The 23480-nt window shown below is 54.3% G+C and overlaps 1 protein-coding gene across 1 annotated transcript in view; it reads right to left on the bottom strand.

Moving 5' to 3' along the window:
• The window catches only part of tep1 (telomerase-associated protein 1), a 49060-nt gene extending 36598 nt beyond the window's left edge, over positions 1–12462 (bottom strand). The window contains exons 1-3 of the mRNA XM_038774379.1: positions 12325–12462; positions 6174–6633; positions 3394–3558 (exon numbers count right to left, since the gene is read on the bottom strand). Coding sequence (XP_038630307.1) covers positions 3394–3558; positions 6174–6500 — 492 coding nt within the window. The 5' untranslated portion in view covers positions 6501–6633; positions 12325–12462. The remainder of the gene's footprint in view (positions 1–3393; positions 3559–6173; positions 6634–12324) is intronic.
• Between the last annotated feature and the right edge of the window lie 11018 nt (positions 12463–23480).

A 23480-nucleotide genomic window follows, 5' to 3' on the forward strand; every position in this document is an offset into this window, starting at 1 on the left:
TGCTGTTGGGAGATTGAGTCATTATTTAAGGGAGGAAGCAAATGCTTCGGAAGGAATTCGGAGGTGGTTTTTCTTTCATTCATCTGTGAGATTTGAGTGTTGCTGGCCGGGGCCCAGTATTTGTTGCCCGTCCCTAGTTGCCGCTTGAGAAGATGGCGGGTGAGTCGCCATCTTGAACCGGCTGCAGTCCCTGTGTGGTGTGGGTAACACCCACAGTGCTGTCAGGGAGGGAGGGCCAGGATTGTGACCCAGCGACAGTGAAGGAACGGCCGATATATTTCCCAGTCAGGATGGTGAGTGTGGGGCTCGGAGGGGGGAACTTGCAGGTGGTGGAGTTCCCCATGTGTCTGCTGCCCCCTTGTCCTTCTAGATGGTAGAGGTGGTGGGTTTGGAAGGTGCTGTCGAAGGAGCCTTGGCGAGTCCCTGCAGTACTAGACTAATACCAGGAATGGGCGGGTTGTCTTATGAGGAAAGATTGGGACAGGCCGGGTTTGTATCCGCCGGACTTGAGAAGATCGAGAGGCGACTTGATTGAAACCTTTAAGATCCTGAGGGGATTCTTGGACAAGGTGGATGTGGCGAGGATGTTTCATCTTGTGGGAGAATCTAGAACAGGGAGGGTGGGGGGGGTTCACTGTTTAAAAATAAGGGGTCACCCATTCAAAACGAAGATGAGGAGAAATATTTTCTCTCCGAGGGCGGTGAGTTTCTGGAACTCTCTTCCTCAAAGGGTGGTGGGAGCAGAGTCTCCAAATGTTTTTAAGGCAGAGCTGGATAGATTCTTGATTAACAAGGGGGTGAAAGGTTATTGGGGGTGAAAGGTTATTCGGGGTGAAAGGTTATTCGGGGAGTGGGGTAGGCAGGAATGTGGGAGTTGAGGTCACAATCAGGTCAGCCATGATTTTATCAAATGGCCGAGCAGGCTCGAAGGGGCCGAGTGGCCTCTGCTCCCGCTCCTAATTCATGAGCATAAGGCAGTATGGACAACCCAGGCTCCGGGAGACATAAGCAACCCACAGCAGGCAGCTCAATGCACTGGAGGGGGCACCGGTGCCGTCGCAGGACTCTCCAAACTGGAGGCAAGGAGGGCAGTGCAATAGCCCCGTCCAAGGCCGACACGAGCAGCACCTCAGTGATCACCGAAAACCAGATCCACAGGGCGGAGCCAGTCACCATGAGACCCAAAGGCTATAAAATATCAGAGCAGAATTAGGCCATTCGGCCCATTGAGTCTGCTCTGCCATTCAATCATGGCTGATATTTCTCTCATCCCCATTCTCCTGCCTTCTCCCCGTAACCCCTGATCCCCTTACTAACCAAAAACCTATCTAACTCTGTCTAAATCAGAGATTTGGCCTCCACAGCCTTCTGCGGCAAAGAGTTCCACAGATTCACCACCCTCTGGCTGAAGAAATTCCTCCTCATCTCAGTTTTAAAGGATCGTCCCTTCAGTCTGAGGCTGCTTAACAACCGACTCCCAAATCGCCTGCTGTTACTCAGAGCTTGGAGACACCAGGAAGACAGCAGGAGAGCCCCCATGGACATCCTCAGAGCATCCCTGCCGACTCCCAGGAGATCCTGGCTTGTGACCAACCAAAGCGGAGGCGGCTCATTCAGGAAGGCCTCAAACACACAGCAGGGAGCGGGCGAACCTCTGTAACGACTGCAGTGCACCCTGCTGTTGGTGCAACACTGCTGGCCCGGTCCGTCGATGGTGGAGGGAATGGATGCTGGAGGGGGCGGATGGAGCACCGATCAGGCGGGGCTGCTTTGTCCTGGATGGTGCTTGAGCTTCACTTCCCGACTCCCTCACCGGTGTCGGCCCACCATCTACAAAGCACAAGTCAGGAGTGTGATGGGATACTCTCCACTTGCCTGGATGAGTGCGGCTCCGACAACACTCGAGAAGCTAGACACCATCCAGGACAAAGCAGCCCCGCTTTGATCGGCACCCCATCCACAAACATTCACTCCCTCCACCACCGACGCACAGCGGCAGCAGTGTGTGCACGCACCATTAGGTTTGTGGATCGGGCGCCGATCAAAGCGGGGCTGCTTCGTCCTGGATGGTGTCGAGCTTCTCGAGTGTTGTTGGAGCCGCACGCACATCAGCGGGAATGTTCCATCACACTCCTGACTTATGCCGTGCAGGTGGGAGGGGAGTTACTAACCGCAGGATTCCCAGCATATGGCCTGCTCGTGTAGCCACAACATAGATAAGATATATACAGCTGGTCTAGTTCAGCTTCTGATCAACAATAAACCCCAGGGGGCAGCACGGTGGCGCAGTGGGTTAGCCCTGCTGCCTCATGGCGCCGAGGTCCCAGGTTCGATCCCGGCCCTGGGTCACTGTCCGTGTGGAGTTTAGCACATTCTCCTCGTGTCTGCGTGGGTTTCACCCCCACAACCCAAAGATGTGCAGAGTAGGTGGATTGGCCACGCTAAATTGCCCCTTAATTGGAAAAAATGAATTGGTACTCAATTTTTTTTTTAAATAATTTTAAAAAACAGTAAACCCCAGGATGTTCTGGTTGGGTAAATCGATCGATAGATCATAGATCATAGAATTTACAGTGCAGAAGGAGGCCATTCGGCCCATCGAGTCTGCACTGGCTCTTGGAAAGAGCACCCTACCAAAGGTTAACACCTCCACCCTATCCCCATAACCCAGTAACCCCACCCAACACTAAGGGCAATTTTGGACACTAAGGGCAATTTATCATGGCCAATCCCCCTAACCTGCACATCTATGGACTGTGGGAGGAAACCGGAGCACCCGGAGGAAACCCACGCACACACGAGGAGAACGTGCAGACTCTGCACAGACAGTGACCCAAGCCGGGAATCGAACCCGGGACCCTGGAGCTGTGAAGCCATTGTGCTAACCACTATGCTACCGTGCTGCCCATAGGGGTGAGAAGAGAGTGGGTGAGATTGAGAGGTGTGCTGGAGCACCCCATGAAGGTGAAGAAATGAATAACTGCTAACACGAGACCGATATTGGGAATGCCGAGCTGATGAAGGGAGGGTTGCAGGAACACGCCATGGTTCCTTCAGCAGCACCTTGCAAACCTATGACCACTACCATCGAGAGGACCAGAGCAGCAGATACCTGGGAACCTCCAAATCACTCATCACCCCGACTTGGAAATATATCACCGTTCCTTCACTGTCGCAACGTCCTGGAACTCCCTCCCTCACAGCACCGTGGGTGTACCTACACCTCAAGGACAACAGCGGGTTCAAGAAGGCAACTCACCACCACCTTCTGGAGGGCAACAAGGGATGGGCAATAAATGCTGGCCTAACTAGCAAATACTCCTGGGTATTCAAAATTTAGGGTGTCAATTGGCGCTATCCGACGACAACATCCGGGTTTATTCGCGCTCTCACCTTCTTCTCTTGCAGTCCGGCATCCTGGTTCTGTGAAGGGTCCGGAACATCGCGCAGCTCCTCGTCAACAAGGGCCCCGCGGGCTTGCTCGAGGTCCTCATATTCCTGAGCTGACAGATTGTAGCTGGGCAAGAGCTCAGACTCCTCAGCTGGGTCCTCCAATACCTGGCAGAGAAAAAGGTGGAGGGCATTAAAAACAGCTGGAGCTAACATTTCATCATTTATTCTCACCCCACAGTGTAAATATTGCCCACTTTCTGCGTCTTATAGCTTTGACAAAGGGTCATCTGGACACGAAACCCCTCGATTAGATTCCAGTCTGTAACTCACTCCCGGGTATCTGTTATTCTATAAAAACACCACCCAAACCCCTCGATTAGATTCCAGTCTGTAACTCACTCCCGGGTATCTGTTATTCTATATATAAACCGCTCAAACCCTTCGATTAGATTCCAGTCTGTAACTCACTCCGGGTATCTGTTATTCTATATATAAACCACCCAAACCCTTCGATTAGATTCCAGTCTGTAACTCACTCCCGGGTATCTGTTATTCTATATATAAACCACCCAAACCCCTCGATTAGATTCCAGTCTGTAACTCACTCCCGGGTATCTGTTATTCTATAAAAACACCACCCAAACCCCTCGATTAGATTCCAGTCTGTAACTCACTCCCAGGTATCTGTTATTCTATATATAAACCACCCAAACCCTTCGATTAGATTCCAGTCTGTAACTCACTCCCGGGTATCTGTTATTCTATATATAAACCACCCAAACCCCTCGATTAGATTCCAGTCTGTAACTCACTCCCGGGTATCTGTTATTCTATATATAAACCACCCAAACCCCTCGATTAGATTCCAGTCTGTAACTCACTCCCGGGTATCTGTTATTCTATATATAAACCTTGCAAACCCCTCGATTAGATTCCAGTCTGTAACTCACTCCCGGGTATCTGTTATTCTATATATAAACCTCCCGAACCCCTCGATTAGATTCCAGTCTGTAACTCACTCCCGGGTATCTGTTATTCTATATATAAACCACCCAAACTCCTCGATTAGATTCCAGTCTGTAACTCACTCCCGGGTATCTGTTATTCTATATATAAAACACCCAAACCCCCGTAGATCCGTCTGAACTCCCCCGTATAGTTCCCCTCGATTAGATTCCAGTCTGTAACTCACTCCCAGGTATCTGTTATTCTATACATAAACCACCCAAACCCCTCGATAGATTCCAGTCTGTAACTCACTCCCGGTATCTGTTATTCTATATATAAACCACCCAACACCTCGATTAGATTCCATCTGTAACTCACTCCGGGGTATCTGTTATTCTATATATAAACCACCCAAACCCCTCGATTAGATTCCAGTCTGTAACTCACATTCCCGGGTATCTGTTATTCTATATATAAACCACCCAACCCCTCGATTAGATTCCAGTCTGTAACTCACTCCCGGGTATCTGTTATTCTATATATAACCACCCAAACCCCTCGATTAGATTCCAGTCGGTAACTCACTCCCGGGTATCTGTTATCTATATATAAACCACCCAAACCCCTCGATTAGATTCCAGTCTGTAATCTCACATCCAGGTAATCTAGTTATTCTATATATAAACCACCCAGACCCCTCGATTAGATTCCAGTCTGTAACTCACTTCCGGGTATCTGTTATTCTATATATAAACCACCCAAACCCCTTGATTAGATTCCAGTCTGTAACTCACTCCCGGGTATCTGTTATTCTATATATAAACCACTAGAACCCCTCGATTAGATTCCAGTCTGTAACTCACTTCCGGGTATCTGTTATTCTATATATAAACCACCCAAACCCCTTGATTAGATTCCAGTCTGTAACTCACTCCCGGGTATCTGTTATTCTATATATAAACCACACATACCCCTCGATTAGATTCCAGTCTGTAGCTCACTCCCGGGTATCTGTCATTCTATATATAAACCACCCAAACCCCTCGATTAGATTCCAGTCTGTAACTCACTCCCGGGTATCTGTTATTCTATATATAAACCACCCAAACCCCTCGATTAGGTTCCAGTCTGTAACTCACTCCCGGGTATCTATAAACCACCCAAACCCCTCGATTAGATTCCAGTCTGTAACTCACTCCCGGGTATCTGTTATTGTATATATAAACCACCCAAACTCCTCGATTAGATTCCAGTCTGTAACTCACTCCCGGGTATCTGTTATTCTATATATAAACCACCCAAACCCCTCGATTAGATTCCAGTCTGTAACTCACTCCCGGGTATCTGTTATTCTATATATAAACCACCCAAACCCCTCGATTAGATTCCAGTCTGTAACTCACTCCCGGGTATCTGTTATTCTATATATAAACCACTAGAACCCCTCGATTAGATTCCAGTCTGTAACTCACTCCCGGGTATCTGTTAATCTATATATAAACCACCCAAACCCCTCGATTAGATTCCAGTCTGTAACTCACTTCCGGGTATCTGTTATTCTATAAACGACATAAATCGCTCGATTAGATTCCAGTCTGTAACTCACTCCTGATTATTTCCAATAAATGATCCCCCATTCACCTATTTATGCTTCTCATGTGCAGGTTAGGTGGATTGGCCATGCTAAATTGCCCCTTAATGGCAAAAACGATGTGTGCGTTTACTGGGATAGGGTGGAGCTGTGGGCTTAAGTAGGGTGCTCTTCCATGGGCCGGTGCACTCAATGGGCCGAATGGCCTCCCTCTGCACTGTAAATTCTGTGATTTCCTTACCTGCTGTTCTTTGTTGATAGAGTCCTCGATTCTAGCCTCCTGTTGTCGTAGATACTCCGGCCTTGGCGATGGTTTCTCAGACTCGGTCTTCAGGAATGGAGAGGTCAAAGGGCGGAGGAGGGTCAGTGGAGGGGAGGTCAAAGAACAGAGGGTACTGGGCAGCTTGGGATTCAAGGGCTGGCTGAAGCAGAGCGGAGTGCCGGTCCATGAGGTGGCACAAGCGCCAGGTCTCAGGAGTCGGTTTTCCAAGCTCAGGGAGAGGTCCCGGCCCTCGGGCCTAGTCAGCTGGGCGGAACCAGTGCGGGTACAGGGGGCGCGCAGATCCATGCTCGGGGTCAGCAAGTGTCCGGCTGAGAGCCTCGGGGTGGGAGGGACGGGGACGCTGCATTGCCAGCTCGGCCGGGCGGAGGTGGGCGAGTCCACCGCTGTCCATATTCATCACGTCAGGCGGTGGGGAGCCCTGAGGAGAGAAAGGGGCATTCAACATCAAGTCAAAACCCGACTGCCTTTCCAGTCACTTGGCACCATCATGCAAGATGGTTCACCAAAAATCTCAAGAGACAGGCACCCATCCCAAAGTGTAACTCTGCTGTCGGTATCGTGTCTTGCACCTTGTCCTTCCCTGCACCTGCACCAGCACCCTTCCCATTCTCCCTGACCGACATCGGCTCCCGGTCCGGCAACACCTCCATTTTAAAACCTTACTGTTGTGAAGTCTCGCTGCTCGGATACACCGCCTCCTATTGCTCAGTCGGGTGCTCAATATCCCTCTCCCCCGTCCCTCAGTGACGTGAACTGCCCCACTGACAGTGAGGTGCTGGGATATCCCCACTGACAGCGAGGTGCTGGGATATCCCCACTGACAGCGAGGTGCTGGGGTATCCCCACTGACAGTGAGGTGCTGGGATATCCCCACTGACAGTGAGGTGCTGGGGTATCCCCACTGACAGCGAGGTGCTGGGGTATCCCCACTGACAGTGAGGTGCTGGGATATCCCCACTGACAGTGAGGTGCTGGGATATCCCCACTGACAGTGAGGTGCTGGGATATCCCCACTGACAGTGAGGTGCTGGGATATCCCCACTGACAGTGAGGTGCTGGGATATCCTCACTGACAGTGAGGTGCTGGGATATCCCCACTGACAGTGAGGTGCTGGGATATCCCCACTGACAGTGAGGTGCTGGGATATCCCCACTGACAGTGAGGTGCTGGGATATCCCCACTGACAGTGAGGTGCTGGGATATCCCCACTGACAGTGGGGTGCTGGGATATCCCCACTGACAGTGAGGTGCTGGGATATCCCCACTGACTGACAGCGAGGTGCTGGGATATCCCCACTGACAGCGAGGTGCTGGGATATCCCCACTGACAGCGAGGTGCTGGGATATCCCCACTGACAGTGAGGTGCTGGGATATCCCCACTGACAGTGAGGTGCTGGGATATCCCCACTGACAGTGAGGTGCTGGGATATCCCCACTGACAGTGAGGTGCTGGGATATCCCCACTGACAGCGAGGTGCTGGGATATCCCCACTGACAGTGAGGTGCTGGGATATCCCCACTGACTGACAGTGAGGTGCTGGGATATCCCCACTGACAGCGAGGTGCTGGGATATCCCCACTGACAGCGAGGTGCTGGGATATCCCCACTGACAGTGAGGTGCTGGGATATCCCCACTGACAGCGAGGTGCTGGGATATCCCCACTGACAGCGAGGTGCTGGGATATCCCCACTGACAGCGAGGTGCTGGGATATCCCCACTGACTGACAGTGAGGCGCTGGGATATCCCCACTGACTGACAGTGAGGTGCTGGGATATCCCCACTGACAGTGAGGTGCTGGGATATCCCCACTGACAGTGAGGTGCTGGGATATCCTCACTGACTGACAGTGAGGTGCTGGGATATCCCCACTGACAGTGAGGTGCTGGGATATCCCCACTGACAGTGAGGTGCTGGGATATCCCCACTGACAGTGAGGTGCTGGGATATCCCCACTGACAGTGAGGTGCTGGGATATCCCCACTGACAGTGAGGTGCTGGGATATCCCCACTGACAGTGAGGTGCTGGGATATCCCCACTGACAGTGAGGTGCTGGGATAGCCCCACTGACAGTGAGGTGCTGGGGTATCCCCACTGACAGTGAGGTGCTGGGATATCCCCACTGACAGCGAGGTGCTGGGATATCCCCACTGACAGTGAGGTGCTGGGATATCCCCACTGACAGCGAGGTGCTGGGATATCCCCACTGACTGACAGCGAGGTGCTGGGATATCCCCACTGACAGTGAGGTGCTGGGATATCCCCACTGACAGTGAGGTGCTGGGATATCCCCACTGACTGACAGCGAGGTGCTGGGATATCCCCACTGACTGACAGTGAGGTGCTGGGATATCCCCACTGACAGTGAGGTGCTGGGATATCCCCACTGACAGTGAGGTGCTGGGATATCCCCACTGACAGTGAGGTGCTGGGATATCCCCACTGACAGTGAGGTGCTGGGATATCCCCACTGACAGTGAGGTGCTGGGATATCCCCACTGACAGTGAGGTGCTGGGATATCCCCACTGACAGCGAGGTGCTGGGATATCCCCACTGACAGTGAGGTGCTGGGATAGCCTCACTGACAGTGAGGTGCTGGGATATCCCCACTGACTGACAGTGAGGTGCTGGGATATCCCCACTGACTGACAGTGAGGTGCTGGGATAACCCCACTGACTGACAGTGAGGTGCTGGGATATCCCCACTGACAGTGAGGTGCTGGGATATCCTCTCTCCCCCCTCACTCACTGAGGTATTGCGATACCTCCCCTCTCACTGAGGTTGCGATACCACTCCCCCATGACTCAGTGAGGTGCTGGGATACAACTCCTCTCCCCTCCCCTCTACGCCTCTTCCCTCTATCCCTCTTCCCTCCCTCTACCCCTCCCCTCCCCTCTACCCCTCCCCTCCCCTCTACCCCTCCCCTCTACCCCTCCCCTCTACCCCTCCCCTCTACCCCTCCCCTCTACCCCTCCCCTCTACCCCTCCCCTCTACCCCTCCCCTCTACCCCTCCCCTCTACCCCTCCCCTCTCCCCCTCCCCTCTCCCCCTCCCCTCTACCCCTCCCCTGTACCGCTTCCCTCCCCTCCCCTGTACCCCTCCCCTCCTCCATACCCCTCCCCAGTACCGCTCCCCTCCCCAGCACCCCTCCCCTGTACCCCTTCCCTCCCCTGTACCGCTTCCCTCCCCTCCCCGTACCCCCTCCCCTGTACCCCTCCCCTCCTCCATACCCCTCCCCTGTACCCCTCCCCTCCTCCATACCCCTCCCCAGTACCCGCCCCCCTCCCCAGCCCCCCTCCCCTCCCCTGTACCCCTCCCCTCCCCTATACCCCTCCCCTCCCCCCCTTCCATCCCCTCCCCTCCTTCCATCCCCTCCCCTGTACCCCTTCCATCCCCTCCCCTCCCCTGTACCCCTTCCATCCCCTCCCCTCCCCTGTACCCCTTCCATCCCCTCCCCTCCCCTGTACCCCTTCCATCCCCTCCCCTGTACCCCTTCCATCCCCTCCCCTGTACCCCTCCCCTCGGGTCAGGGAGGTGGGTACCCCCTCCCCAGGGCTCAGTGAGGTGGGATTCCCCTTCCCCTGTACCCCTCCCCTCCACTCCCTGTACCCCTCCCCTACCCTCTTCCCCTTCCCCTCTACCCCTCTCCCCAGTACCCCTTCCATCCCCTCCCCCTCTCCCCAGTACCCCTCCCATCTACCCCTCTCCTCCTCTACCCCTCTCCTCCTCTCCCCTGTACTCCTCCCCTCCCCTGTACCCCTCCTCTCCTCTCCCCTGTACCCCTTCCTCCCCTCCCCTGTACCCCTTCCCTCCCCTGTACCCCTCCTCTCCTCTTCCCTGTACCCCTTCCCTCCCCTCCCCTGTACCCCTTCCCTCCCCTGCACCCCTCCTCTCCTCTGTACCCCTTCCCTCCCCTGTACCCCTCCTCTCCTCTCCTCTCCCCTGTACCCCTTCCCTCCCCTCCCCTGTACCCCTCCCCTCCCCTGTACCCCTTCCCTCCCCTCCCCTGTACCCCTTCCCTCCCCTGTACCCCTTCCCTCCCCTCCCCCGTACCCCTCTCCTCCCCTCCCCGTACCCCTCTCCTCCCCTCCCCCATACCCCTCCCCTCCCCCATACCCCTCTCCTCCCCTCCCCTCCCCCATACCCCTCCCCTCCCCCGTACCCCTTCCCTCCCCTGTACCCCTTCCCTCCCCTCCCCCGTACCCCTCTCCTCCCCTCCCCCATACCCCTCTCCTCCCCTCCCCCATACCCCTCCCCTCCCCTCCCCCATACCCCTCCCCTGTACCCCTTCCCTCCCCTCCCCCGTACCCCTCTCCTCCCCTCCCCCATACCCCTCTCCTCCCCTCCCCCATACCCCTCCCCTCCCCCATACCCCTCTCCTCCCCTCCCCATACCCCTCCCCTGTACCCCTCCCCTCCCCAGTACCCCTCCCCTCCCCAGTACCCCTCCCCTCCCCAGTACCCCTCCCATCCCCTCCCCTCCCCTGTACCCCTCTCCCCAGTACCCCTCTCCCCAGTACCCCTCTCCCCAGTACCCCTCCCCAGTACCCCTCCCCTCCCCAGTACCCCTCCCCTCCACTCCTCCCCAGTACCCCTCCCCTGTACCCCTTCGCTCCCATCCCCTCTCCCGTACCCCTCCCCTGTACCCCTTCCATCCCCTCCCCTCCCCGATACCCATTCCCCTGTACCCCTCCCCTGTACCCCTTCGCTCCCATCCCCTCTCCTGTACCCCTTCCATCCCCTCCCCTGTACACCTTCCAGTACCCCTTCCATCCCCTCCCCAGGACTCAGTGAGGTGGGTTCCCCCTCCCCAGGACTCAGTGAGGTGGGTTCCCCCTCCCCAGGACTCAGTGAGGTGGGTACCCCCTCCCCAGGACTCAGTGAGGTGGGTACCCCCTCCCCAGGGCTCAGTGAGGTGGGTACCCCCTCCCCAGGGCTCAGTGAGGTGGGATTCCCCTTCCCCAGTACCCCTTCCATCCCCTCCCCTGTACCCCTCCCCTCCCCTGTACCCCTCCCCTCCCCTGTACCCCTCCTCTCCCATGTACCCCTCCCCTCCCCTGTACCCCTCCTCTCCCCAGTACCCCTTCCATCCCCTCCCCTGTACCCCTCCCCTCCACCCCTCCCCTCCACTCCACCCCTCCCCTCCCCTGTACCCCTCCTCTCCCCAGTACCCCTTCCATCCCCTCCCCTCCACCCCTCCCCTCCCCAGTACCCCTCCCCTCCCCTGTACCCCTCCCCTCCCCTGTACCCCTTCCATCCCCTCCCCTGTACCCCTTCCATCCCCTCCCCTGTACCCCTTCCATCCCCTCCCCTGTACCCCTTCCATCCCCTCCCCTGTACCCCTTCCATCCCCTCCCCTGTACCCCTTCCATCCCCAGTACCCCTCCTCTCCACAGTACCCCTCCCCACCCCCAGTACACCTCCCCTCCCCTGTACCACTCCCCCCCCTGTACCCCTTTGCTCCCCTCCCCTCCCCTCCCCTGTACCCCTCCTCTCCACAGTACCCCTCCCCACCCCCAGTACACCTCCCCTCCACCACTCCCCCCCCCTGTACCCCTTTGCTCCCCTCCCCTCCCCTCCCCTGTACCCCTCCCCTGTACCCCTCCCACTACCCCTTCCATCCCCTGTACCACTCCCCTGTACCCCTTCCATCCTCTCCCCTATACCCCTTCCATCCTCTCCCCTATACCCCTTCCCTCCCTGTACCCCTCTGCTCCCCTCCCCTGTACCCCTCCCAGTACCCCTCCCATCCCCAGTACCCCTCCCCTGTACCCCTCCCAGTACCCCTTCCATCCCCTCCCCTCCCCAGTACCCCTCCCCTGTACCCCTTCCAGTACATCCTTCCAGTACCCCTTCCATCTACTCCCCAGGACTCAGTGAGGTGGGTTCCCCCTCCCCAGGACTCAGTGAGGTGGGTTCCCCCTCCCCAGGACTCAGTCAGGTGGGTACCTCCCCAGGACTCAGTCAGGTGGGTACCCCCTCCCCAGGACTCAGTCAGGTGGGTACCCCCTCCCCAGGACTCAGTGAGGTGGGTTCCCCCTCCCCAGGACTCAGTCAGGTGGGTATCCCCTCCCCAGGACTCAGTGAGGTGCTGACATCACTCACTTTCCTGCTCACTCATTCCGCACCCCCAGCGCTTCCGCCTCTTCCGGGTTTGAAGACGACGCAGGGAACCTCCAGGCCGACCGGAAACGGCCGGTGGATGGCGTTGGAAGGGCGGCCCCAGCAACCGGGAGTGATTGACAGGCGGGGAGGCGGGGAAGAAGGCGGGGCCGAAGGCGGGAGAGAAGCGGGATTGGCTGAGGCTGACAGGGGCGAGTGGACAACTGAGATTGACTCAAAATGGTTGTGATTGACTCAAAATGGCTGACATTGACTGAGATTGGCTCAAAATGACTGAGATTGGCTCAAAATGGCTGAGATTGGCTCAAAATTACTGAGATTGGCTCAAAATGGCTGAGATTGGCTCAAAATGACTGAGATTGGCTCAAAATGGTTGACATTGGCTCAAAATGACTGAGATTGGCTCAAAATGGCTGAGATTTACTCAAAATGGTTGAGATTGGCTCAAAATGACTGAGATTGGCTCAAAATGGCTGAGATTGGCTCAAAATGACTGAGATTGGCTCAAAATGGCTGAGATTGACTGAGATTGGCTCAAAATGCCTGGCATTGACTGAGATTGGTTCAAAATGACTGAGATTGGCTCAGAATGACTGAGATTGGCTCAAAATGACTGAGATTGGCTCAATATGGCCGAGATTGACTCAGAATGGTTGAGATTGGCTCAAAATGACTGAGATTGGCTCAAAATGGTTGACATTGACTGAAATTGGCTCAAAATGACTGAGATTGGCACAAAATGACTGACATTGGCTCAAAATGGCTGAGATTGACTGAGGGGGACAAGAATTGATTGAGGCTGACTAAACCTGACTGAGATTGATTGATTTAAGTTGACAGATTGATTGAGAATGACTGAGATCAATTGAGATTGGTTGAGGTTGACTGAGATTTACTGAGATTGATTGAGGTTGACTGAGATTGGTTGAGGTTGACTGAGATTTACTGAGATTGATTGAGGTTGACTGAGATTGATTGAGGTTGACTGAGATTTACTGAGATTGATTGAGGTTGACTAAGCTTGACTGAGATCGGCTCAGATTAGCTGAGGTTGATTGTGGTTGACTGAGATTGGCTGAGGTTTATTGGATTGACTGAAATTGACTAAAGGTGACTGAGGTTACCAGAGGTCGTCTGAGAGTGACAGATTTGTTTTTTAATTTAAAGTACCCAATTTTTTTTTCCAACCAAGGGGCAATTTAGGGTGGCCAATCCACCTACCCTGCACATCTTTGGATTGTGGGGGTGAGACCCACGCAGACACGGGGAGAATGTGCAAACTGCACACAGACAGTGACCCGGGGCCGGGATCGAACCCGGGTCCGCAGTGTCGTGAGGCAGCAGTGCGAACCATGTTGCCCTGAGGCTGACAGAGAATGTCAGAGATTGACAGAGAAAGCAACAGCAACAACAATGAGAACAAACTTTGATGAACAATCGCACGGGGTAAAGTTGCTTCACTTTCAAACCAATGTAAGTTCCAGGCAGACGTCGACAAAGAAACCACTCCAGCACTGGCCCCGCACCTGCGGGAGATGTTCACTAACTCACTATCAAGGGGATCCCTTCCACCAACGCTGGCTCAGGCCCCAATATCACTGACCCAACGGAGTGTGGCTCATGCAGACCCATCTCACTCCTTAATGCTGACGCCAAGTTACTGGCGAAGGCCTGGTAAGGCAGATGGAGATCTGCGTACCAGAGGTAGTCATGGATGATTGGACGGGCTTTGTCAAGGACAGGCAATTAACAGCGAACATCAAGCGCTGACTGGACAAGTTCATGACCCCATCCGGGGAGAGAACACTGGAGGTGATCATCTCCCTGGACGCATAAAGGCCTTTGACAGGGTGGAATGGAAGTACCTCATAGAGGTACTGGAGCAGATTGGGTTTGGGCGAGGTTTCACCTCGTGGGTGAAACTACTATACGAGATTTCCATGGTGTGATTCGTCACACACTGAAAACTCTGCTCGAAGGCATAAGAAAGGGCTGTTTTTACCTAATATTGGGCGAGATTTCGATGAAAGGTGGTAATTGAATCATAGAATTTACAGTGCAGAAGAAGGCCATTCGGCCCATCGAGTCTGCACCGGCCCTTGGAAAGAGCACCCTATCCAAGCCCACACCCTATCCCAGTAACCCCTCCCAACCTTTTTGGACACTAAGGACAATTTAGCATGGCCAATCCACCTAACCTACACATCTTTGGACTGTGGGAGGAAACCGGAGCAACCAGAGGAAACCGACACTAACACGGGGAGAATGTGCAGACCCCACACAGACAGTGACAAAAGCCGGGAATCGAACCTGGGACCCTGGAGCTGTGAAGCAACTGTGCTACCGTGCTGTGCACAAGGTTGAAGGTTGGAGGAGTAGCATGTCCGCTGGTTATCAAACCTGGCAGGAGACAGTGAGAGACCTGGCCAAAGAGATGGAGGAGCAGGAACCCAGCAACTGGTGTAAGGATGGCGTGGGGGGGGCAGTGCCAGTGCCAGGTGGAAAGCCCATGGTGGAGCAATCGATGGCTTTCATGAAGGAGAAATCCCGAGGGACGTCCGGTGGCAGCATGTCAGGGGGAAGTCGCCTGTGGCTCCCACTCGAGGCTTGTTTTTCGGAGTTTAATGCCCGGTCCCAAGGGGAAATCTTTTGATGATCGAGTGTAGGAAGGAATAAGGAAGGCGGAAAATGTCGATAAATCAGAAGAAAGCCACTGTGAAGAAGAGAGGGAGTGAGGGTTCATCGTCAAGTGTAAGGGCCAGCCCAGGAGCTGGCATGATGACGGCGATAGGCCCCTAATTGGGATGATGTAGGGTTGGTAAGGAAGGTACGCAGGCCATCCCCAACTTGGATTCACATGAATTGTGGGGAGGGGCTGGTTTAGCACACTGGGCTAAATAGCTGGCTTTTAAAGCAGACCAAGGCAGGCCAGCAGCACGGTTTGATTCCCGTACCAGCCTCCCCGAACAGGCGCCGGAATGTGGCGACTAGCGGCTTTTCTCAGTAACTTCATTGAAGCCTACTCGTGACAATAAGCGATTTTCATTTAATTTCAATCGATAGTGGGTGGAGACTGGAACTTTGTGCAGGAGCCACGGCTGGACAGGTCTCGGCCGCGATCGCTTGCCCAGTCGGGGGCCGGGGGCCGGGGGGGGGGGGGGGGGGGGGGGCGAAGGCATTGACTGGACTTATGGAGGAAATGGGAGGAGTGGACCCTTGGAGATTTCTGCACTGTGGGGGAGCGGGAGTATTCGTTTCTCTCCTCGGTCCATAAGGTCTATTCGAGGATAGATTTCTTTGTGGTGGGGAAGCTGCTGTTGGCTGGGGTTAAGGGATCGGAGTATTTGGCAGCAGCAATTTCGGAGCATGCGCTGCATTGCCTGGACATGGTGTTGGAGAAGGGGGCAGTGCAGAGGCCAGGGTGGAGATTGGGGGACCGAGGTTTAGTGAAACGATTGGATTGGATTGGATTGGATTTGTTTATTGTCACGTGTACCGAGGTACAGTGAAAAGTATTTTCCTGCAAGCAGCTCAACAGATCATTAGAAAAGGGAATTAAACAAAATTCAAGAAAATACATGAGAATACATAATAGGGCAGCACAGGATATACAATGTAACTACATAAGCATTGGCATCGGTTGAAGCATACAGGGTGTTGTGTTAATGAGGTCAGTCAATAAGAGGGTCATTTAGGAGTCTGGTGACAGCGGGGAAGAAGCTGTTTTTGAGTCTGTTCGTGCGTGTTCTCAGACTTCTGAATCTCCTGCCCGATGGAAGAAGTTGGAAAAGTGAGTAAGCCGGGTGGGAGGGATCCTTGATTATGCTGCCCGCATTCCCCCGGCAGCGGGAGGTGTAGATGGAGTCCATGGATGGGAGGCAGGTTCGTGTGATGGACTGGGCGATATTCACGACTCTCTGAAGTTCCTTACGGTCCAGGGCCGAGCAGTTGCCATACCAGGCTGTGATGCAGCCCGATAGGATGCTTTCTATACTGCATCTGTAAAAGTTGGTAAGGGTTAATGTGGACATGCCGAATTTCCTTAGTTTCCTGAGGAAGTATAGGCGCTGTTGTGCTTTCTTGGTGATAGCGTCGACGTGAGTGGACCAGGATAGATTTTTGGTGATGTGCACCCCTAGGAATTTGAAACTGCTAACCATCTCCACCTCGGCTCCGTTGATGCTGACAGGGGTGTGTACAGTACTTTGCTTCCTGAAGTCGATGACCAGCTCTTTAGTTTTGCTGGCATTGAGGGAGAGATTGTTGTCGCTGCACCACTCCACTAGGTTCTCTATCTCCCTCCTGTATTCGGACTCGTCGTTATTCGAGATCCGGCCCACTATGGTCGTATCGTCAGCAAACTTGTAGATGGAGTTGGAACCAAGTTTTGCCACGCAGTCGTGTGTGTACAGGGAGTAGAGTAGGGGCTAAGTACGCAGCCTTGCGGGGCACCAGTATTGAGGACTATTGTGGAGGAGGTGTTGGTGTTCATTCTTACTGATTGTGATCTGTTGGTCAGAAAGTCAAGGATCCAGTTGCAGAGTGGAGAGCCAAGTCCTAGGTTTTGGAGCTTTGATATGAGCTTGGCTGGGATTATGGTGTTGAAGGCGGAGCTATAGTCAATAAATAGGAGTCTGATGTAGGAGTCCTTGATTTCGAGATGCTCTAGGGATGTGTGTAGGGCCAGGGAAATGGCGTCTGATGTGGACCGGTTGCGACGGTATGCGAATTGAAGTGGGTCAAGGCGTTCAGGGAGTATGGAGGTGATGCATTTCATGATCAGCCTCTCGAAGCACTTCATTACAACTGACGTCAGGGCCACCAGATGATAGTCATTGAGGCATGTTGCCTGGTTCTTCTTTGGTACCGGTATGATGGTGGTCTTCTTGAAGCAGGTGGGGACCTCGGAGTGGAGTGGGGATAGGTTAAAGATGTCTGTGAATACCTCTGCCAGCTGGTATGCGCAGGCTCTGAGTGCACGACCAGGGATCCCGTCCGGGCCCATCGCCTTCCGTGGGTTCACTTTCAGGAAGGCCGATCTGACTTCGGAAACTGTGATGGTGGGTATGGGTGAGTTATGGGCTGCTGGGGCACTCGACAGCGGATTGTTGGTTACCTGCTCAAACCGAGCATAGAATGCATTAAGTTCATCGGGGAGGGGTGTTTTGCTGCCGGAGATACTGCTCGGCTTCGCTTTGTAGCCCGTTATGTTGCTTAGTCCTTGTCACAACCGCCGGGAGTCTGTCTGTGACTCTAGCTTAGTTTGATATTCTCTCTTGGCATCTCGGATGGCTTTGCGGAGGTTGTACCTGGATTTCTTGTATAGGACAGGGTTGTCTGCCTTGAACGCCTCAGATCTGTCCTTCAGTAGGGAGTCAATCTCACGATTGAGCCATGGTTTCCGGTTGGGGAATGTACGTACTGCTTTCTTTGGCACGCAGTCGTCCACACATTTGCTGATGAAGTCTGTGACGGTGGTGGCATACTCATTTAAGTTAGTCGCTGAATTCTTAAATATGGACCAATCCACTGTCTCTAAGCAGTCACGTAAGAGCTCTTCTGTCTCCTCAGACCAGCACTGCACAACCATCTTAGCTGGATTCTCCCGCTTGAGTTTCTGCTTGTAAGCCGGGAGAAGGAGCACCGTCTTGTGGTCTGATTTCCCAAAGTGCGGTCGGGGGATGGGACGGTAGGCGCCCTTGATTTTTGAGTAGCAGTGGTCAAGAGTGTTGTCGCCCCTGGTGGGACAGGAGATGTGCTGGTGGAATTTTGGCAGTACACTCTTGAGGTTGGCTTTGTTGAAGTCTCCGGCCACAATGAACAAGGCCTCCGGGTGTTCTGTTTCATAGTTGTTTATGACTGTACAGTTCATTGGGACGGTAATTGAGGAATATGTGGAGTTTAATTGGGTGGGGGAGGTTTTGCAGGCAGTGGTTTGGGAGGCTCTGAAGGCGATGGCGAGGGGGTAGGTGATATTGTTTAAGGCGAAGGTGATAAGGAGGAGAGGGTGGAGCGGCAAAGGCTGATAGATGAGATGTTGGAGGTACACAAGAGGTATGCAGAGGGTGTGGATCCAACACTGTTGGAAAAGAAGGAGTTCCAGATGAGTTTTGATCGGTGTCCACAAGGAAGGCGGTGCATGTGGTGATATGACTAGGAGGTTTACCGTACCTATCTGCCATTGGTGCAGAACACTCGCTGCCCATTGGCTCAGGCCGGTCATGTGCCTCTCGGCTGGTTGGTTGAGACTAGTCATGTGACTGCTCACCAATTGGTCGGGAGGCAAGTAGTCCCGCCTATGAGGCGGGGTATAAGAACCCGTAGGACCCAGCAGTCGGCCTTTCTCTGGAAGTCGACTGCCGGGCACACAACTAGTCGATTAAAGCCTAATGTTTGGATCTTCATCTCGACTTGTGTCCAATTGATACATCAGTGCATCAATTGAGGCAGGCGAGGGGAGCAGTCTACAAGTATGAGAGAAGGCGGGACGCATGCAGGCAGGTCAACTTTGGAGGGAGGCAGTGGCAGGGAAATGTTTCAGGCGTGGGATAGGGAAGGGAAGTTGGTGGTGGCCATGGACCAAGTTAATTGGTTTTACGAGAGATTGTATAGGTCGGAACCACCGGGGGAGGATCGGAAGATGCAGGAATTCATGGATGGTTTGGAATACCCGAGGTTGGGGAAGGAGGATAGGGCCACATTGGAGGGGGCGATAGGGGAGCAGATGATTCAGGAGGCAATTGGGAGGATGCAGTCGGGGAAGGTAGCAGGGCCGGATGAGTTCCCGGTGGAGTACCATAAGATATTTAGGGATAAGTTGGCGCCGCTGATGGTGGGGGTGTTTGAGGAGGCGATAGGGAAGCGGGTGCTGCCACAGAGGTTGGGGCAGGCATCAAGCTCCCTGTTGCTAAAGAAGGACAAGGAATGAATTGGATTCAATTTGAATTGGTTTTTGGAGTAGGCAGGGACTGGATTAGGGGTTTGCCACTGTCCACACTCTGAGCTGTGGCTTTTTAACTCTGATAAAGTAATAAAAAAGAAGGATATGGATCCGACAGAGTGTGGGTCGTACAGGCCTATATCGCGATTGAATGTGGATGCAAAGATATTGGCGAAGGTGTTGGCGGTTCGGTTGGAGGAGGGCCTCCCGAAGGTGATAGGTGAAGATCAGACGGGGTTTGTGAAAGAGAGGCAGCTCCTGTTGGATATTAGGAGGGTATAGCATGTGGTTATGGCACGGGCCGAGGGGAGGGAGACAGAGGGTATAGCATGTGGTTATGGCACCGGCGGAGGGGAGGGAGACAGAGGGTATAGCATGTGGTTATGGCACGGGCGGAGGGGAGGGAGACAGAGGGTATAGCATGTGGTTATGGCACGGGCGGAGGGGAGGGAGACAGAGGGTATAGCATGTGGTTATGGCACCGGCGGAGGGGAGGGAGACAGAGGGTATAGCATGTGGTTATGGCACGGGCGGAGGGGAGGGAGACAGAGGGTATAGCATGTGGTTATGGCAAGGGCGGAGGGGAGGGAGACAGAGGGTATAGCATGTGGTTATGGCACGGGCGTTGGGGAGGGAGACAGAGGGTATAGCACGTGGTTATGGCACGGGCGGAGGGGAGGGAGACAGAGGGTATAGCATGTGGTTATGGCACGGGCGGAGGGGAGGGAGACAGAGGGTATAGCATGTAGTTATGGCACGGGTGGAGGGGAGGGAGACAGAGGGTATAGCACGTGGTTATGGCACGGGTGGAGGGGAGGGAGACAGAGGGTATAGCACGTGGTTATGGCACCGGCGGAGGGGAGGGAGACAGAGGGTATAGCATGTGGTTATGGCACGGGCGGAGGGGAGGGAGACAGAGGGTATAGCACGTGGTTATGGCACCGGCGGAGGGGAGGGAGACAGAGGGTATAGCATGTGGTTATGGCACGGGCGGAGGGGAGGGAGACAGAGGGTATAGCATGTGGTTATGGCACCGGCGGAAGGGAGGGAGACAGAGGTGGTGGTTCTGCTGGACGCAGAAAAAGCATTTGATCGGGTAGAGTGGGGGTGTTTGATGGCCGGTGTTAGAGCGGTTTGGGATTGGGCCGTGATTTGTGGAGTGATGTGACCATCAATTCACTCGGAACACGATTGGAAGTAAACTGTGGTTTTATTAGTCTTACAACTGAGCCTGCCTGCGACCAGAAGAACTGAGGGCAGGCTCACACGGCTTTATACTTCCGGTAGTGGGAAGGGCCATGGGCGGAGCCGAGGGTGGAGCCCTGTACAAGCTCCTCATCTCCCCCTATGGGCAGAGCCGCACGACGGCTCACAGACAGAGCCCACAAGGACACAATACCATACAATACAGTGTGAATTACATTCACCACATGGAGTGGGTACGGTTTATATTTCAGTGCCTGCCGATCTTTTTACCAAAGGCGTTTTTTAAGGAGGTGGAGAAGGTGATGACCTCGTTTATTTGGTTGGGGGGGGGGGGGGGGGGGGTGGCTAAGATTAGGAAGATGCTTCTGCAGCAAAGACAGCAGTCGGGGGTGGTGGGGGGGGGGGGGGGGGGGGGGGGTTGGGTCTCCTGAATCTATTATGTTATTACTGGGCGGCGAATGCTGAAAAGGTGAGGAGTTCGGTTAGAGGGGGCCACTCCCAGTGGGTTACAATGGAGGAGAGTCTGTGTAGGGGGTCGGGGCTGAGGGATTTGGCAACAGCGCCGCTCCCGATGGCCCCCAGGGAAATATTCGTGGAGTCCGGGGGGTGGTGGTGACTTTGAAGATCTGGAGGCAGTGGAGGCGGCGCTTTGGGCTGGGGGGGGGGGGGGGGGGGGGCGGGGTCAAGGGAGCTGACGATTCGGGGGAACCATTGGTTTGAGCCAGGGAAGTGGGATGGGAGATTTCAGAGATGGGAAGAGAGGGGAGTTGTGGTATGAAAGGATTTGTTTTTTTTTTATAAATTTAGATTAGCCAATTATTTTTTCCAATTAAGGGGGCAATTTAGCGTGGCCAATCCACCTACTCTGCACATTTTTGGGTTGTGGGTGCGAAACCCACGCAGACACGGGGAGAATGTGCAAACTCCACACGGACAGTGACCCAGAGCCGGGATCGAACCTGGGACCTCAGCGCCGTGAGGCGGTTGTGCTAACCACTAGGCCACCGTGCTGCCCTATGAAAGGATTTGTTTCTGGGGAGGGCCGTTTTGCGAGGCTGGAGGAGTTGGGTGAGAAATCTGGCCTTGGGCAGAGGGGGTATTATCTGCAGGTCCGAGGTTTCCCCAGGAAAGAGATTCAGAGCTTCCCAATAATGCCGACCTCCGCATTGCTGGAGGAAGTATTGATGGTGAGGAAGGGGGGGGGGGGGGAGGATGGAGACGGGGGTGGTGTCGGCAATCTATTTGAAGAATCTGGGGGAGGACAAGGTGTCATTGGAGGGGAGTAAAGCGAAGGGGGAGGAAGAGTTCAGGGAGGTTATGGAGGAAGGGCTGTGGTGGGAGGTGCTCTGGAGGGTCAACCTAATGCGCGAGGTTGGGCTGATACAGTTGAAGGTGGTATATCGGGCCCACCTCACGAGGGCGAGGATGAGCCAACTCTTTGAGGGGGTGGAGGATGTGTGAGCGCTGAGCGAGGAGCCCCGACAAACCACAAATGAGGTGTTCAGAGGGTATTACCAGGGACTATACGAGGCGGACATGGCAGGAGAGGAGGGGGACATGGGGCGGTGTCTGGACGAGCTGGAGTTTCCCCTGGTGGAGGAAGCAAAGAGGCAGGCGTTGGAGGAGCCCCTGGGGGTGAGGGAGGTGCTGGATAGTATCAGGGGTATGAAGTCGGGGAAGGCCCCTGGGCCGATGGGCACCTGGAGGAATTTTATAAGGAATTTGCGGCGGACCTGGCACCACATCTGTTGGGGGCGTTTAATGAAGCACTGGAGAAGGGGGAGCGGCCGGAGACGATGATGCAGGCAGTGATCACACTAATCCCGAAAAAAGGGGAAGGACCCTGTGGACTGTGGGTTGTATAGATCCATATCACTATTGAACATGGATGTGAAAGTATTGGCTACGTTGCTGGTGGGGAGGATGGAGGAGTGTGTCCCGGGGGTGGTTGCAGAGGATCAAACAGGCTTTGTGTGATGAATGGTATCAGTAGCTGCTGTAACGGTACCTTACCTTTAATGCATTGGCCCTTTAAGACCGGACTTGGAACCCTGGGAGACTCCGCCTCTGGCTCCGCCCCAGGAAACGGTATATAAGATGAGGCTCACTCAGGCAGCATGTGGTGAGCACACTTCTCGGCTGCTGTTCAGTTCTCAGATGATTAAAGCCTTTGAATTACCTATCTTCTCTCCTGTGTCGTAATTGAGGGTATCTCACTTTGTGAAGGGCAGGCGGTTTGTGACTAACATAAGACGTCTGCAGGGGCAGCACGGTGGCACAGTGGTTAGCACTGCTGCCTACGGCGCTGAGGACCTGGGTTCGAATCCCAGCCCTGGGTCACTGTCCGTGTGGAGTTTGCACATTCTCCCCGCGTCTGCGTGGGTTTCGCCCCCACAACCCAAAGATGTGCAGGGTAGGAGAATTCGCCACGCTAAATTGCCTCTTAATTGGAAACAATAATTGGGTATTGTAATTTTAAAAATATATATATATAAGATGTCTGCTGAATGTAGTTATGAATCCGTCTGGTAGTGCTGTCCACGGCCGCAGAGAAGGCATTTGACTGGGTGGAATGGCGGTACTTGTTCGGGGTTTTGGGAAGGTTTGTGTTTGGGCCAAGATTTGTGGCGTGGGTGCGGTTGCTGTATGTGGCTCCAAGGGTGAGGGTGAGGACGAATGATATGAGTTCGCGAAGCTTTAATTTACACAGGGGTACGAGCAGGGGTGTCCTCTGTTGCTGTTGTTGTTTGTGCTGACCGTAGAGCCATTGGCAATGGCTCTTAGGGGGTCGGTGGAGTGGTGGGGGATTATGAGTGGACAGAGGGAGCATCGGGTGTTGTTCGATGCCGATGACCTATTGCTGTATGTTTCGGATCCGCTGGCGAGTGTGGGAAGGATTATGGGCCTGGTGGGGAGGTTTGGAGGGTTCTCAGGGTATAAATTGAATTTAGGGAAAAGCGAGGTTTTCCCCCTAAATGAGTTGGGACAGCGG

The sequence above is a fragment of the Scyliorhinus canicula genome, chromosome 17 (genome assembly GCF_902713615.1).
Source record: "Scyliorhinus canicula chromosome 17, sScyCan1.1, whole genome shotgun sequence".
NCBI classification, from domain to species: domain Eukaryota; kingdom Metazoa; phylum Chordata; class Chondrichthyes; order Carcharhiniformes; family Scyliorhinidae; genus Scyliorhinus; species Scyliorhinus canicula.